Source organism: Lepidochelys olivacea (genome assembly GCF_965140295.1).
Source record: "Lepidochelys olivacea isolate rLepOli2 genome assembly, chromosome: 1".
Classification (NCBI taxonomy): domain Eukaryota; kingdom Metazoa; phylum Chordata; order Testudines; family Cheloniidae; genus Lepidochelys; species Lepidochelys olivacea.
The window spans coordinates 119,574,055-119,592,685 of NC_140411.1; the positions used below are offsets into that span (position 1 = coordinate 119,574,055).

An 18,631-nucleotide genomic window follows, 5' to 3' on the forward strand; every position below is an offset into this window, starting at 1 on the left:
ACTTAAAAATCACTTACTGTGATCACGTGACACAAGCATAGGAGGATGGCTGGGTCAGCATCTGTGCACCCAGGCACTCAGCCTGTGATCCAGGTTTTGAGAAGGAACTGTGTAACTGACCTCCTGGAGGGGAGCAGTCACACAGCTGACTTCTCAAGGACAGAGAAAGGGGTGGCAGAGGGTACCCCAAACCAGGTCCCAGTTAATCAGGATGCTATTCCTGATAAGTTTTTGGAAAGTAACTGTGTCTCTTTACATCAAGATGCCGCTCCAACGTCTGTAATAGCAGAGGAGTTGAGACCAGGAAATTGCCAGGTGGTAGTTTGTGAGAACGCAAATGACCCAACTGACAGAGAAGGGGGTGTTCTCCCCCAGGCTGGTGAAACACAGTGAGCAGTTATGGGAAAGCTGCTGGGAAAAAGTGAATCTGATCAAAGGGTAAACACACCTAGCCCAGAGAGCACAGATCACAGCCCTCTAGGGGGCAGGGAAGGACTCAGTGCTGGGAGTAGGAAATACAGGCTAATCCCAAAAGGGATGCTGGATTTCCTACATATGTACAGTCCTGGGGTTGGGAGACTGCCCCACAAAGGGCCAGCCAATGTGCAGGATCCCCCTGAACGCCTATCTTGCCAGACCCTGAGGCACCACAAAACCCTGTGGTGAGAAGCATCTAAGTTTGTAAGGACACTGAAAGTGTTAAGATCAGCTTAGAATGCGTTTTGCTTTTATTTCATTTGACCAAATCTGACTTGTTATGCTTTGACTTATAATCACTTAAATCTACCTTTATAGTTAATAAATCTGTTTGTTTATTCTACCTGAAGAGTGCATTTGGTTTGCAGTGTGTCAGAGACTCCCCTTGGGAGAACAAGCCTGGTACATATCAATTTCTTTGTTAAATTGACAAACTTATATAAGCTTATAGCGTCCAATGAGTATAACTGGACACTGCAAGACGGGAGTTCCTAGGGTTGTTTCTGGGACCGGAGATATTGGCTCGTGTCATTCGCTTGCAAGTAGCTGGGAGCAGCTTACATGCCAGATGCTGTGCATGAACAGCCCAGGAGTGGGGATTCTCACAGCAGGGCAGGGTAAGGCTGGCTCCCAGAGTCAAGGATTGGAGAGGCCTAGCAGATCACTGGTCCAGGCAACACCAGAGGGGAACGTCACAATTACCCTCACATATGCACCACAACTATTTCACCATGTTTTATTTTACAGACTTTTCAGAGTATTTGACTCTGAAATCAGAGTACTGATTCAACAAAGCAGGCCCCGTAATTCTAAGAACCGGTTCTGGAAACACAGAAACCCCCAAGACAACACCAAAGCAAAATTAGAAGGGATCACCATTGTCATTAAAGCCCTGTGATGGGAATGAACCTTACTATGTACAGAAGGATTTTTTTCAGGGTGGAACGGATTTAAATCAAATTGATTTAAATCATTAGTCAGGAAGACTCAATTTAATCATGGATTTCTACATAAAAGTGCATTCTTATTGGTTGTTATAACCTTAATACATATTCTTCACAACTCAGAGATAGATGTAGGTTTCATTTTTAGAAGGTACATACTATACATTTTTAAAGTGATTTATTTTGAAAACTTTTCAGATTAGTTTTACAGCTATATCAGAAAATGAATGATTGTTTGGTTATTTCATTTACCAAAGGTAATCGAAGCAGGTATTTATGGAGTCATTGAGAGGTGAACTATCTCCAATTCAACAGGTTAATCATTAATATTTGGAGGATCTTCTAGGAGGAGAACACCAACAGACAGACATTTAAATTGTTTTATTTAACTAAAAAACAACGTTATGCATTCTGGATTTTTTTCTTCAACAGCAAATATAATATTTTAACAAAACAAGAATTTGCATTTTTTAATTTAGTTAAACATTCACGTTTTTTAAAATCAGGTTTGTTTTTCTTAAAATTGTTTTTAACTAAAATGGTTAAATAAAATATAAAAAAAAATTAAATCAACTGTGTCAGCCAGGTCAACATGAGAAACTTAAAATATTGGCTTCTGCAGCTAACTCAGTCATCTTCACCTTCAATTTTCCTGTTTGTTCATAATCTGGAAAAGAAAAACAAGCTTTCCTGCTTTTTCAGGTCCCAAACGATTTCTCAATTTGGAATGAATTAGTCCAAAGGAAGAAAATATTCTTCCTACAGCGGCAGAAGAAGCTACTGCTGTTAAAAGTGAGATTATCACTTCAACAGTCTCTGAATCCAAGTACTTAAGTGACTTCCACCAGTTCACTTGTGTGACTTTCTTAAAAATATCATCAGCAAACATATATTTCTTGAATGGTTCACCCTTAGCTCTGAAGTTTATTATAGTTGGCATTATGGAAGGATGATTGCTGGATGTCCATGTCATAGCCAACTCCTCTTCTTCAGCAGTTAAGGTTTGACCCTGGTCCCAAATATTGAGACTATTTGCCAGAAAATGAGCTGGAGATCGTGCGTGTTCCATTTGTTTTTTTAATGCTTGTAATTTAACTCTGTCATTGCATATTTCGCTTTTTAAGCTCTCACTCAGTTCCTTCCAACTTCCAACAGCGTCCGCAATAAAACAGCTATTTCCCTGCATTTTGTTCAAGGCTACAGAAATAGGCTTCAGGGTGCTCAGCATGTGTTCAACATTTCCCTTAAGCCCAGTGTTGAGAACTGTGGCTGTGAGAGTGCCATCTCTTTTTTCACAATTTTGTTCACAAACTGTCATCGAATTAGGCCAGTTCTTGATACAGTGCTCAAAACAGCCCACTGCTGAGTTCCATTGCACGTCTTGAGGGAGAGTTAGCTTGGTTCCTCCCACTTTTTTCAGAGCAGCTACTGCAAAGTGGTGGTTTGGGCAGGATTTTGCAGTTTCAATAACATTACCCTTTATTTCTGGAACACTGAAGTCTTTGGCTAGGAGGTGCATCAAATGAGCACTGCAACCCTACGTTATTAGCTTGGGACTCTCTTCACTCTCTTCTAAATAATTTCTTCTCATCTTGGATACATTGGTAGCATTGTCTGTGACTTAGACATTTGAGGTTTTTTTCAGTTTGTTATCACTTTTACTGCTACTTCTTGTAAGTATTCTGCTTTCTGTGCATTTCCTGATGTATCAATTGTTTCTGTAAGGAAGACATTCCCGTCTTCTGTTGTCACACAAACACATGCAAGAGGATCATTGTGGACATTGCTCCACCCATCAAGACTCAGGTTAACAATTTCACCTTCTAAGACCTTTTGCACACTTCTCAATTTCTCTTTCATACACTTTATCCAGCAATTTGCCTGCGACATCTTCTCTGTTGGGTGGACTGTATCTTGGTCTTAATGACTGAACCAAGTTAATGAAGCATGGGTTCTCAGTCATACGGAAAGGAGGGTTTGCTGCATAAGCAAACTGGGCAATTTTTTCATCAATTACCTCTTTTTGTAATCTGCTGGTTCTTATCACAAACGTATCTATGGTTGTTTCTGGATGATGGAGATATTTTTTTCTTTTTGCTACAGGTGATATACTGTGGCTATGTGACACACATGATGTAATTGAAACACTATCACTGGCAGATAACTCTGAAACTACAGAAAATGATGGTGATCTTGAAGGTGGATACTCTTCAGAATCCTGCTTCAGAATGTTGAGGATGGATTCTCCTAAACAAAATAAGTCAATGCAGTTATTTAATTATTATTACCATACTGCTCATTCAGTATTACTCATTGCATTCACTGACATTCAGTATTACTTTAAAGGTGAAATCGTGAAAGGAAGATCTGCCTATTTCAGCTATTTTATTTTTTTTATCACAACTGCATCTAAAATAGTACCATAGAATAACAACTATATTTTTTGCTCAAACATGAGAATTCAAGAATAGTCCAGAAGGAAGACAGGCAGTCCATAAGAAAGAAGTATGAAATAAAAACATTTACCAACCTGAAGATCCTTCATATTCAGACATGTTCCTTTCATCATCTTCAGTGCAGCTTCCTCTTGAGAAGGAACACTTCTCATGATGTTGTTTCATTCGGGCAACCAGGCCTTGCATTTCTTTGTTGCACTGTTTGCATTTTTCAAGCATGGCCGTCTTACCCACAGGTAAAGGAACTTCATTAAAATATTTCCAAACTGGGTCTCTTTTAAGGCCTACTGCCATTATAGGTTTTCCCTTCTAGTGAGAGAATGGTATGGTAGATCTCAAATCAATGAAGGCTACATTCAGAAAGACCTCAAGACTTCTGGAAACAGTTTCACTGTCTGACGTCTGACGAAGTGGGTATTCACCCATGAAAGCTTATGCTCCAATACGTCTGTTAGTCTATAAGGTGTCACAGGACTCTTTGCTGCTTTTGAGCTATAATGTATCTTAATTAAAACTCTCTTTAGATAGGTTTTTTCCTCAAAAAGCATTTTATCAAAAACATCTGATTTTTTTTATTTAAAAAAAAATCATTGATTTTTATCCACCCTGATTTTTTTTTTATTGTAAACCATGGTAGCATTTTATTTTAATAGACTTGTTATAACACAGGGGCACGGGAGGTTAAGAGATACAACTGCTTTGAAAGTAAAGTTGTAAATGTGTTCACCGAATAGCAGTAGCAGGTTAACAGAAATAGGGGTTTGTGCTGGGATTATGCTGAAGAGAAACAATAGAAATGGAGAGAAAGTGCTGCAATAACGCAGAAAGATAACTATGGTGAGCAGACTTGTAGAATCACAGCTCTCAGTTACTAATAGTTAGAGTTTAATTTTAATTAGTTTAAAATTATTTTTTTAATTTAATTAAATCTTAATTTTAATACAGTTTAATTTTATTTTTTTGGGCTGGACTCTGTTTCTCTTGTAAGATGGTGGTTTCAGTTCAGTTCCTTATGGGCAAGCCCCACACATCAACAATACACCATTATAACTGGCCATAAATAGGCTGTGTTGATGGTCTCAGGCCATGACTGACTGGGCGTTTCAGCGAACTAGCTACCAGGACAAGGTTAAAGCACTTTTTCGGGGCTGGAAAGGTTGCCCTGCTGTTGCAGATACTGCCAGTCTCTGTGGTTGTCAACCTGGCGCCTTTCATGAACAATAAAAGAAAAACAGGTCTCCACATATTCCCCTGTTTAAAACAGAAACAAGCTGGCTGCATAATGTTCCTGGTTTATATCTTTAAAAAAAAAATCAGATCTTAAAGTAAAAGTAGAAAGCTGTGGGAAGAAGCTTTTGTTTAGAAGGAAAGATAAAAAAGGCCACACATTTCTATTTACAATACTGATGTCATTATCTGTGATCTTTCAATAATGACTTCAGTGGCTTGTATCCACATTCATTTCTTTGTAATGAAATAATACGTTTACCTGGCTTGATATCACATTTGCCTCTCTTAATATTTGCTGGTTTGCTGGTTGGGAAGATGCAATTTGCCTTTGAAGTTGAGGACTGGGGATAAGCTGCTGCTGAGAAATGACCCTTGACCTCTGCTGTAGGTGCTGAGGATCTGGCTGCTGTATGTTGCTAAAGCTCAGGGACACTGTTGGCTGTTGTAAAAACATCTGGAAAAAAGAAGAGAACTTTTTTTCTTTTTCTTTGAAATAAGATATCATATCCTAAAAGGGAGATCATAATATTTCTTAATTAATTACCATTGTGCTATATTTAATTGTGAATCATATGCCCTTTTTAGAATATACATTGTGCAGTCTATTTTTTATTTTTTTTAAAGTATATTCACTGTTCATGAATGCTGCCCGAAGGCTGAAGTCCTCTCTACACACAGCAAAGCACAGGACTGTAGCAGCAGTTCAATGGGCATTAAGTCTGTTCTGGAGGGACCACCTGTGGGGATAGGAGAGTAATTCTGTGCCCATTCAATCCTTGGCCTCTCTTTTTAGCAAAGAAAGCTGAGGCTGCTTTCAAATTTGTCTCCGATAGTTCAACACCATAAAGGACTGTCTGGCTGAGTCTTTTTAATGATGTCACAGCCAGGCACAAGTTCCCAGTGTTGCATGGCTGGGCCCTTGTCACTGAAAAGATATGTATGGCTATGTCTACTCTACGGAGCCAATGTCAGCATAGTTATGCTGGCATAGCCCCCTAGCGTGGACACAGAGTCTCAAACTTCATTGCACTGCAACCCTTTTCTGACAACAAAAATTACTACACGACCCCAGGAGGGGGGACTGAAGCCTGAGCCTGCCCCAGGCGGGTGGGAGCAGGCAAAGCCAAACCCCAGGGCTTCAGGCCCAGGTGAGGGGCCTGTAACCTGAGCCCTGCTGCCCAAGGTGAAGCCTTTGGCCCCTGGTGGTGAGGCTCAGGCTTCACCTTCAGCCCCAGGCCCCAGCAAGTCTAATGCCAGCCCTGGCAGCCCCATTAAAATGGGGGTGCGACCCACTTTGGGGTCCCAACCCACAGTTTGAGAACTGCTGTGGATTCTCAAACTAATAGAAAGAAACACCCCCTGCTCCTGCAATGATATCAGCTATATCGGCCGCAGCACTCTTCCCCCAACATAGCTGCATTTACACTGGGGGGTAGGTCAGCATAGCTATGCGGATCAGGGGTGTGGTTTGTTCATGCCCCTGACCAGCAGAGCTATGCCAACATAACTTTTAAATGTAGACCAAGCCTTAATAAACCGGTGAGCACTATACTTTGGTCTAACTTCCAGTCAGAGAACTATTTCCAGGTGTTACACCCAGCCAGGTCATGAGGGGCACTTAAAGTATTATGACAAAAAGCTAACAGAGCACCTGTTATCTACTCAGTGGTTCTGTAAACAATTTGACACTACTTATTTTACTGCAAAGTGATGCAGTCTTAAAAGTTGCAGTTTCTTTTGTTTTTCTAGGGGCTATTTCTTCTGCTACAGTAATGCAGAAAACAAAGTCATCATTTTAAATAGTATCTTATTAATGTTGCAAGTTGTCTTTGTAGTGTTTAAAACCTAGTCAGAGATTGACATGCCACATCAGAGGCTGCTTGACCAGTATATAGCAGAAGGCATTCTTGGGTCAGATTCTGATTTCACACCAGTTTTACACTTACGTAAAACTATTAACTTCAGTGGAGTTACTCATGATTTACCTTGGTTTAAGTGAAATCAGAATCTCAACTCCTTATCAGCCTCATGCCTCACAACACATCTGAGGTATGTCCAGTAAGGTACACCTTGTATTACCAATTCCCTAAACCGTCATATCTCTTACACTTCCTTTTTGGAAAGACAACACACAGAGCTGACATGGTAAATTGTGTTTCCTTTGTGTAAGTATGTTTTGATGCATCGTGTAAGTACATATTTACCTAATTTTTAAAATACATATTATTTGTCCATTAAATTATGTTAGTTTAAAAATGTCTGTATTATTTTTATTGAAAAAAAGATCCACTCCCAACCTGACCTCTTTTATGCCAAGTTTTAGCTCAGAGAAAAAGTTACATTTGAATTACAAACCTCTAAATTAAAAGCAAGAAGTAAAGTAACTGTCCTTGTGGCAGTTTTTCTATAGGCCGAAGACACCTTCAAAAAAGTTTGTATTAAATACATAGGTCATGTAATGGAATTGTGACTGCTCACAGGAGGTCTGAAATTAGCTCATAGTGTTTTATATTTTGAAACATAGCTCATTAAAAGATGCTAAATTAATCTGGGGTTCTTAATCATCAGTTCAAAGGGCTTCACTAAAGAGAGGATCAGAACACTGGTCATGCAGGTGCAGTGGATATTTCAATTTGCTAGTAAAACTTAAAAACAAGAAAACATTATATACTTGGTACAACATTTACCAGTAATTTTTTCACAAAATGTTTAATTTATGGTAGCCCTATCTGGGTTCCTTTTAAATACAGTGATAGCACAGCATAAAATAACTACTAAAATCTCACGAAGTAGAAAAAAACACTCCTCAGACTGAGCATATCCAAATAGATAAACTAGCAATGCCATCTCTGAACTGCATATAATGACATGTCTCAGGACTGTTTTGCAGAGTGCGAGGTAAGGAGAAGCATCTTGCAAATCCTTCTTAATTGGCCACCTTGTTAGCATTCTCAGCCAATCAGCCAAGGAGTGAATGGACATGGAAGCACAGCTGCTCTCTCATTCCTAGAGGGATTTCCTCCACCTCATACCTGAATCACATTGGCAAGGCAATGAGAAAGCTTGAACTGCCACAGTTTGACTCTCGCTGTTCCCTAGAAAACCAGAAATTTTTACCCTCCAGGTCTATCAAGCCAGCATCTTTTATCAATACTATCGTTTTGGTAAAATGGACATTGATGAAAGGCATAGGACTAAGAGCCAAAGATTCATTTACCTTCAAGAGACCGACTTGCAAATTATTCATGGGTACTGATGTTCTCATCTGTAATTCTAGCACGCTGGTCACATTCAGCCTTCTGCCTTTCTCTAGATGTGCTAGTCATTAACTAGACTATTTTTAAATCTGGAGCAGGAACTGCATCCTTTCAGACATCTGAGATTACTGCTCCTGTACTTTCATTTGTCAGTAAAAGCAGTAAAAGAGACGTAATGGGTTTTTTAACACTTTTGTCCAAGGACCAGAGCCCTCCTGCTAGTTCATCTTTCATCACACAGGGCTCTTGGAAACAGTTACTAATACACAGTACTGGGCTCAACATCTCTCCAACTGAGAGAGTATTGCTTGGCTGACTTCTGCACTATAGTTCTGAAGATCCTGTGTATGAAATGAAAATAGGGCTAGTTTCTCCACAGAGCTATCTGTTATTCAGCATGGAAGGGTGAAAATGGGGAATGCCAGTGAGAGAGCTGAAGGGAGAAAGTAGAGGCTGTATTACAGGCTCCCTTCCTTCCAGGGAGCAGAAGGAAGTCCCTCCATGCTTACAACATGCAGCATGCTGTGTTCTCTATATGGCATATTCCACTCAAACAGATACAGAAATCTGTGTGATAGTAAATCCCCTCCATTTGCACCCAATTTTATGGGTACAATCAATGATGGACAGAGATAATCAAATTCAAACATCTCCCTACCTGACCTATGAAGTGCCGCTTCCATTAACAGGACCTTCAAACGAATATCCCACCTTGTCCTTAAGTATGTGTGGCCTGAAGCCCTTGCAGATTCCGCACTTTTATTTGATGTGAGCTTCCCCGAGGCACTTTAAGCAGCTCATATGTGGATCACTCACTGGCATCGGCTTGTGACAGGAAGCACATGGTTTCAAACCAGGGGACCAGGGTATGCCCTGTCCCTGGGACAACGTCCCAGATGGGACCCTAGCTAACTAAGCAACTACAGCTAACTGAACTTATTTACAACAAGAATGAGTCCAAGAAAGTTCATAGAAAATAACACTAGGAAGCTTGCAATCACAGGAGACATCCCAGCAACCATCACAGGTGGTAAGAAGGAACTGAGAGGGCATGGGGCTGGCAGTGCCCCTTATACCGGCGCATGAGCTTGGGGTTCCAGGGCACACTAGGATACCACAAAGGGGACCAATCCCCAACTAAATCATCCCAGCCAGGGCTTTCTCAAGCCTGACCTTAAAATCTTCTAAGGAAGGAGATTCCACCACCCCCCTAGGTAATGCATTCCAGTGCTTCACCACCCTCCTAGTGAAAAAGTTTTTCCTAATATCCAACCTAAACCTCCCCCACTGCGACTTGAGACCATTATTCCTTGTTCTGTCATCAGCTACCACTGAGAACAGTCTAGATCCATCCTCTTTGGAACCCCCTTTCATGTAGTTGAAAGCAGCTATCAAATCCCCCCTCATTCTTCTCTTCCGCAGACTAAACAATCCCAGTTCCCTCAGCCTCTCCTCATAAGTCATGTGTTCCGGTCCCCTAATCATTTTTGTTGCTTTCCTCTGGACGTTTTCCAATTTTTCCACATCCTTCTTGTAGTGTGGGGCCCAAAACTAGACACAGTACTCCAGATGAGGCCTCACCAATGTCGAATAGAGGGGAACGATCACGTCCCTCGATCTGCTGGCAATGCCCCTACTTATACAGCCCAAAATGCCATTGGTCTTCTTGGCAACAAGGGCACACGGTTGACTCATATCCAGCTTCTCATCCACTGTAACCCCTAGATCCTTTTCTGCAGAACTGCTGCTTAGCCATTCGGTCCCTAGTCTGTAGCAGTACATGGGATTCTTCGTCCTAAGTGCAGGACTCTGCACTTGTCCTTGTTGAACCTCATCAGATTTCTTTTGGCCCAGTCCTCTAATTTGTCTAGAGCCCTGTCATAAATATAAAGGGAAGGGTAAACCCCTTTAAAATCCCTCCTGGCCAGAGGAAAAATCCTCTCACCTGTAAAGGGTTAAGAAGCTAAAGGTAACCTCGCTGGCACCTGACCAAAATGACCAATGAGGAGACAAGAAACTTTCAAAAGCTGGGAGGAGGGAGAAAAACAAAGGGTCTGGGTCTGTCTGTATGCTGCTTTTGCCGGGGACAGAACAGGAATGGAGTCTTAGAACTTTTAGTAAGTAATCTAGCTAGGTATGTGTTAGATTATGATTTCTTTAAATGGCTGAGAAAAGAGCTGTGCTGAATAGAATAACTATTCCTGTCTGTGTGTCTTTTTTGTAACTTAAGGTTTTGCCTAGAGGGATTCTCTATGTTTTGAATCTAATTACCCTGTAAGGTATCTACCATCCTGATTTTACAGAGGTGATTCCTTTACTTCTATTAAAAATCTTCTTGTAAGAAAACTGAATGCTTTTTCATTGTTCTAAGATCCCAGGGTTTGGGTCTGTGGTCACCTATGCAAATTGGTGAGGATTTTTACCAAACCTTCCCCAGGAAGTGGGGTGCAAGGGTTGGGAGGATTTTTGGGGGAAAGACATGTCCAAACTACGTTTCCCAATAAACCCAGATAAAGTTTGGTGGTGGCAGTGGAAATCCAAGGGCAAAGGGTAAAATTAATTTGTACCTTGGGGAAGTTTTAACCTAAGCTGGTAAAAGTAAGCTTAGGAGGTTTTCATGCAGGTCCCCACATCTGTACCCTAGAGTTCAGAGTGGGGAAGGAACCTTGACAGGCCCTCTGTATCCTATCCCTACCCTCCAGCAAATCTACCTCTCCTCCCAGTTTAGTGTCATCTGCAAACTTGCCGAGGGTGCAATCCACACCATCCTCCAGATCATTAATGAAGATATTGAACAAAACCGGCCCCAGGACCGACCCTTGGGGCACTCCGCTTGATACCAGCTACCAACTAGATAGACATGGAGCCATTGATCACTACCCGTTGAGCCTGACAATCTAGCCAGCTTTCTATCCACCTTATAGTCCATTCATCCAGCCCATACTTCTTTAACTTACTGGCAAGAATACTGTGGGAGACCGTGTCGAGAGCTTTGCTAAAGTCAAGGAACAACACGTCCACTGCTTTCCCCTCATCCACAGAGCCAGTTATCTCGTCATAGAAGGCAGTTAGATTAGTCAGGCATGACTTGCCCTTGGTGAATCCATGCTGACTGTTCCTGATCACTTTCCTCTCCTCTAAGTGCTTCAGAATTGATTCCTTGAGGACCTGCTTCATGATTTTTCCAGGGACTGAGGTGAGGCTGACTGGCCTGTAGTTCCCAGGATCCTCCTCCTTCCCTTTTTTAAAGATGGGCACTACATTAGCCTTTTTCCAGTCGTCCAGGATCTCCCCCGATCACCATGAGTTTTCAAAGATAATGGCCAAATCACCCCTTCTCCATTACCCCAATCTCCCCCCACCCCCCAGTCTGTCCTTCAGTGAGCACTCCAAGCCAAGGCATCTAACAAAGGCCTGTTTCAATCAGTGTTCGAAGTCTAATGGATCAGCATTGCCTAACATGAGTCTCTCCATGACACAGCAGCTAGTTCCAACTGGCTCTTGCCAGAGCTCTTAAAGGTGCAGTTCTCCACAACTCCCAGCGAATTGCCAGTTTACTCTCCAATCTTCCCACCACACAAGTCTCCCTCCACAGGGGATGTTTGCACTGCAGCTGGAGGTGTGATTTCCAGCTTGAGCAGACGTACGTGTGCTAGCTTTGATCCAGCTAGTGTGCTAAAAATAGTAATGTAGCCACAGTGGCGCCGGCAGTGGGAGGTGATAGCAGCCTGAGTACGTACCAAGGATCTTGGACAGGATTGTACTTCAGCAGAAAGCCCATGTTGCCACCCGTGCCACCGCTGCTACACTGCTATTTGTAGCACACTAGCTTGATGCAGTCTAGATACACCCTTACTCAGCTGGAAAATGGTCAGTGCTGATGTCAGAGTGCTCCCAGCCCTCAAATGCTCTGAGTCAGAGGTGGGCAAACTACAGGCCACTTCCGGCCCGCAGGACCCTCCTGCCCGACCCCTGAGCTCCAGGCCCAGGAGGCTCACCCCCGGCCCCTCCCCCACTGCTCCCCCTCCCTCCGCAGCCTCAGCTCACTGCACCGCCGGCACAATGCTCTGGGCAGTGGGGCTGCGAGCTCCTGGGGCAGCGCAGCTGCAGAGCCCGGCCTGACCCGGTGCTCTGTGCGGCGCGGTGGCATGGCTGGCTCCAGCTGGGCAGCGCAGCTGTAACGCCGCCAGCCACCAGTGCTCCAGGCAGCGCGGTAAGGGGGCAGGGAGCGGGGGGTTGGATAGAGGGCAGGGGAGTTTGGGGTGGTGGTCGGGGGTGGGGGTGTCGTTAGGGGTTGGGGCGCTCAGAGGGCGGGGAATGGGTGGGTGTTTGAATGGGTGCAGAAGTCCTGGGGGTGCAGTCAGGAAGGAAGGGAGGTTGGATGGAGTGGCGGGGGGCAGCCAGCGGTAGGGGTTCCAGGGGCAGTCAGGGAAAAGGGATGGTTGGATGGGGCAGGGGTCCCGGGGGGGGCAGTCAGGAATGAGAGGAGGGGTTGGATGGGGCATCAGGGGGCAGTAAGGGTGGGGGTTCTGGGGGTGTTCAGGGGACACGGAGCAAGGGGGGGTGGATGAGGCAGGGGTCCCGGTGGGGGGGCATCAGGGAGTGAGAAGCGGCGGGGGAGGGGAAGGGGAATAGGGGGCAGAGGCTGAGCCACGCCTGGCTGTTTGGGGAGGCACAGCCTCCCCTAACTGGCCCTCCATACAATTTCCGAAACCCGATGTGACCCTCAGACCAAAAAATTTGGCCACCCCTGCTCTGAGTGTTGCTCCTCCAGCTGTTGCTTTGCCCTGGGGGAAGTACAAAGGCATCTGTGCCATGGTTACTGGTGGCGTAGCCACTGGAGGGATGTGCCCAGAAGAGCTCAGTCCTGTGCTCTGGAGGTGAAATTTTAGGCTCCACGCTCACCAGCTGCTGTTCTGCTGCCTGGCTCCAATGTGAATCTCTTCCTTCAGGGCTGGCCCTTGTGGGAGGCTATGGAGGGTCTGTGCCCCACATGGCTGATGAGGGGACAGAGGTGGGCAAAGCATGGCTGAGAGCACAGTAAAGATTCTGCTCTACCATCGTACAGCAGAACCAAATGAGAAACAAACCACCCAGGCAAGAAATTATTCAGAGCTGGACTGGCAGGCCAAAGCATCCTGGGTAAGATCTGTGGAAATAAAACCTTTGTGGCCAGTCCCAGGGTATTGAAAATACATGCCGTTTGGTCTAGTCTAGCATATCCTCCACTGAGGGACCGTATGCCAGTGGTATAAATTAGAGAGCAATTCAGCATCTTTAAACTTATGCTGGGGCTGGGCAGCATAGGATTGGGGTAATTTTTTAGTTCAGGGTTCCACTGCCCTTTAATCCCCTCAAAACAGGCACCCAGACGGCCTCCGTGTTCTCTGTGCTTGGTCTCTGTGGGCACAGTTGAGAATCTGGCCCATGGTCTTTTGGTTACCACAATCTTCCTCCTCTCTGTGAAGGTATCATCTTGTGTATTGAAAAATTCTAGTGAAAATAGTATCAATTTCCCATATTTGAGGAAACCATGTTGGGATCTTCCACTTTTTTCTAAATTATGCAAACACTGGATCAGTGCATATGAATATTTAAGACTTGAGCATGAGAGAGTAATGCAATGTGCCCAATTACAGGGAGAAAGGGAGATCATCCTTTTGCTATGTATAGTAACAACAGCTTTCAGAAGTGTGCTAGGATTCTGAACTAAGAGACCAGTTAATTGCAGAGAGGCTTTCATTTCCCATTTATCAAAATCAAGGCACTGGAAGATGTACACGGATATATGTCTTCCTATATGTTTGTGCAGTTCCAAGGACAATGGCCTTCAGTCCTGGATGGGGCTTGTGGTTGCTATGTTACTATATTTACAACAACAAAAACATCACCACCATAGATTCTAAATGGAATGATTTAAGTAACAGGATTTCTGATATGGGACTATTAACCTCTTAATCACAGAAACCTACAAACTTATTTATTTAATGTGTGACATTGTATGAAGTGATTTTTTATAGATGCTGACTATGAGTGAAATCCAAAACTCCCATTGACTTCAAGAGGGCCAGGATTTCACCCTGTATGTTTACAATGCTACTTGGCTATTAATTGATTTTGTGATGTGAGTTTGGGGTTTGTGTGTCCATAATCCTATCAATATGATAATCAGAATGGGACAAATTCATCCCCAGTGCAACACCAATACCGAGGATGATTTGATCCAATATTCTTAGTTAAATTATCAGGAAGATAGCAGTAATTCCTCCTCCAGAAACAATCTGAGATGCTGGGCAATGTCTCCACTAGTAGTTAATGATACGTGAGTTGTACGGTATTGTTTATATAGTATAGTAGATACAGGTAAAGATAAGACGCCCAGGTCCAATGAAGTTTCAGTCTGAAGGCAAACACAAACTGGGGTGTGCACTTTATAGATGGAAGATTTTGTGGGACAGGTGGTTTCTTCAGCAGTTTTTTGGAGGCCAGGGAAGGTGTTTGGCAAATGTTATTTGTGATGCACTTCCAAGAGGGGAAGGTGGCATGCAAGTAGTCACAGATTTGGGAGTGAGTGAAAGAGACAAGCTTGGGTGGAGCATATGCAGGGTTTGGAGTGCAGAAAAGTAGGGAAGGGATATAGGCAGACGCAGAGCTGTTCAACTTGATACTGAGGACTAGTAGCTCTAACTTGAAGCAAAAAGTGAATAGAAGCTAGTGAAATGAAGACCCCATTAAGCAGTGGTGATTTCATTGTCACAGCCTGAACACCCTTCGATGAGAATGGCTCATTCTGAAGTCTCAGTAGATTAAAATACTCCCATATATGAAAAACTAATCTGAAAGACCACCAGCCCTTCCATTTCTTCTTGTGACTGCTGGGACAAGCCCTCCTATACAGACAGCCCTTAGCATGTCTTGATTTTTGTGTCTGACAGGCTCCTGAGGAATTAGTTTTCTCAAGTTTAGATTTCTTAGACTCTGCAAATAAAATGAAAACAGCCCACACTAAGAAATACAGAGTCTGAAAACGGTCTATTTGCCTCTTGTGATGACACTGACATTACTCACCTGTATACTGGAATCTTGGACCAAGCAGAGCTGTTCCTGTATTTTATGGAGCTCTTCCTGCTGCCACCGAATGTTGGCCTGCAGGATCCGAGTTCGCTGCTCCAGCTGTTCCTTGATCGTCTGGAACATGTTAAATTGTGCTGAGAACTTAAAAAGAGAAAACAACCATGTCTCTTTCTTGTCATTATGGTAAGAATTGTGCTCTGTGCTATTGTATTCTGTACGTAGTGCTTGGTTTCTTGTTTGCAAAATGAAGTCAAAATATATTTTTTATATATGCTAACATCTGGACACCATGGAATCTTCTTTTCTATTTTTCATCTCAGGCATATCTGTTCAAGTGATAGAGCTTCATCGATATTACCCCAGATTACATTGATCTCCTCCTGAAGGTGGTTCTTTGTTATCTTATTAATCATCAGATGGTACTTTAGTACTTAAGTCTAGACAGATTCACTGACATCAATGGTGACATTTCTAACCGTAATTTGTATGTGATTGAAAAAGGGGTCTATAAAAGATCCATAGATTGTAACACAGCTTGGGACAGGATGAGTGGCAGACTGAACCCCAGTATTGATGAGCATCACCTTTTTCTGTTTGTTGCTCTGTGATCTTAGATGCCTTATTTTTGATTAGTAAATCAAACTGAGCCTGACCATTTGATAGAACCCATTCTTTACAGTTCTAAGGGGGGGGGGGGGAGAGGAGGAGGAGACTCAAAGGGCAGTCTGGTATTGGTGAGTCTGTACGGCATATTGGATTTCAGTGGAGCTATGCTGATATACCAGCTGAGGATCTAGCCTATCATATTGAGATTTCATTCACAGAACTGCTTCACTTTAAAGCAGTTCCATATATGAAGGAAAATACCTCCTCCCCCATATTCTCTCCAGCAAATATCCGAATTATCCATGTAAACTTTCTGAAGGGGAGAAGTGAAGAAAACTTTAAAATGATTTTCCTTTGTATTTACACATATAGAAGAGGAGGTAACTTTCCACCAAATCAAAGGTCACTGTTCAGAGAGATTTCCTTGCCCCAGCAGTCCTCCCATCTTCTCATCTTCATTTAGTATGTTCTATGTTGAGATTAGTTGGCAAAGGTCAGAAATTGGAATATTGGGACATCCCACTTTCAGTTGCTGTGAGAGATCTCTGGTCTCCACGCTGACTTCAGCAGGAGTGGGGAGTGCCCAGTGCCTTGCAGGATTGTTAACTGAAGGTAGGCAAATATTGAACCATGTGTTAAGTTGAGTTTTCCCTATGGCATTGGTATCCAGAACATTTTTGCCTTTCAACAATAGCCCCATCACATTAAATCCAGCACCTCTGCTCAACTCGAAAACAAACTTGATATTCCTTTTAGGGTATGTCTATACTATCTGCCGGCTCGACGGGCAGCGATCAATCCAGCAGGGGTTGATTTAGACGTAATAAATCGACCGCCGAGCACTCTCCGGTCAACTCTTGTACTCCACGGGAGCGAAAGGCACAGGTGGAGTCAATGGGGGAGCATCAGCAGTTGATTCACCGCAGTGAAGACACCACGGTGAGTAGATCTAAGTACGTCGACTTCAGCTACATTATTCACGTAGCTGAAGTTGCATAACTTAGATTGATCCCCACCGTGTAGACCAGGCCGGACAGGGCTAGCTCTAACTCTTATTCTATCCCAAATAGAAAATATTAACCTGACTCATGGGTGAGTGAAAACCCTCTGTTTGGAGTATAAGATAAGTGGCTCCAAAAGAGCATCAAACTCCACTTGCTCAAGCCTGACCCAATGTTTCTCTGGATCCCCTTGGTACTATGCCATTACGGAACTATGCTATCCAGCAGTACATGATTGGATTAGGCAAAGATAATCCCTGCTCCACCATGGATCTATAGAGGTGGGTTTGTTTTTTAAAACTAACTTGTGGAAACTAGTTCCCGCATATGAATTCTATTACTGAGGCTTGAAACTCCTCTCAGTCCTTAAAAGACACCTCTTCTATCAGACAGTTTTGAAAGAAAAAACAATTTTAGGCAAATGGTTCATTCTGACTGTCTAACCAGGTTATAAAATACTCATTCCAATTTATATGGACTTTTTTTAGATGCTTTGGAAAAGGAATGTGATTTTCCTCAAATAATTTTCTAATAAGAAATAATTTGTATGCCTAGATATTAGTTTTAAATTTGTTGTGCAAAGTAAAAGCCAAAAGACGTTGCTTCTGATGGAAATAAATTATTAGCATTATTTTTATTCAGCATGTTCTCATATTTAGCTAGATTTAGCTAGATTAGCTAGATTTTAGTATTTCATTCCATATTTTCCTCTTTGTGTTTCTTCTTTTACTAGCACATTTAAACAAAAACAATTAGCTGGTTTGTTAAACATATGTCACTAAGGGCAGAAGTTTAGAAACACTTTTTTTTTTTTTTGTTCAATTAATCTTTCTGCAATCCTGTGATTCAGTGTAGAAAACAGAGTTATACTACAGCCTAGCAATGGCACCTACCAGGAAAAGGTTCCATTGTTTTCCTATGAGGATAGGTGAGCAGCCTTGAACCTGTACCTTACAATATTTACCTCAAGATCTGTTCAAGTAATTAGGAAACAAGCTGTAAACTTACAACAAATGACAGAGCTTAACTCAAGGCATTCCACATACTACTCTAACCATTCTAACTATTTCACTCCATGCATCTGAAGAAATGGGTTTTTTACCCAGGAAAGCGTATGCCCAAATAAATCTGTTAGATTTTAAGGTACCACCGGACTCCTTGTTGTTTTTATTCTAACTCTATGATCAGTGCCTGATTAAATTACTGATCATCTTCACTTTAACAATTCTAAGTTTCTGTGGTGTACTCAGAAAAGTGAAAAACACAAAATACCAGCTTTCCAGACAATAATAAATAACAAATATGGCTAAATGTGAAAGACCAAATCTGTGAGATATTTGGATGCAGCTTATCATCATTTTGTTCACGATTTCGTGTGTTAATATGAAAGACAGCAACACTTTCTACTCTTTCTTTCTGCCTTTTTAGTAACATCTGTGCATTCTCAGGCACAATAATGACTATTATTCATTCATTAGCATGCACTGTGTTTTGGTGGGATTTTTTTAGTGCATTACTGTGAAAAAGACAAATCAATTAATATGTTAATAGATAGGATTTTGTTTTTTAAGATGATCATTTACTTT

General features: G+C 42.5%; 1 protein-coding gene across 1 annotated transcript in view; it reads right to left on the reverse strand.

The window, feature by feature from the left end:
• The window catches only part of NPAS2 (neuronal PAS domain protein 2), a 213,407-nt gene that overhangs the window by 5,504 nt on the left and 189,272 nt on the right, over positions 1 to 18,631 (reverse strand). Inside the window, exons 16-17 of the mRNA XM_084609776.1 lie at positions 15,433 to 15,579; positions 5,367 to 5,561 (exon numbers count right to left, since the gene is read on the reverse strand). Coding sequence (XP_084465902.1) covers positions 5,367 to 5,561; positions 15,433 to 15,579 — 342 coding nt within the window. The remainder of the gene's footprint in view (positions 1 to 5,366; positions 5,562 to 15,432; positions 15,580 to 18,631) is intronic.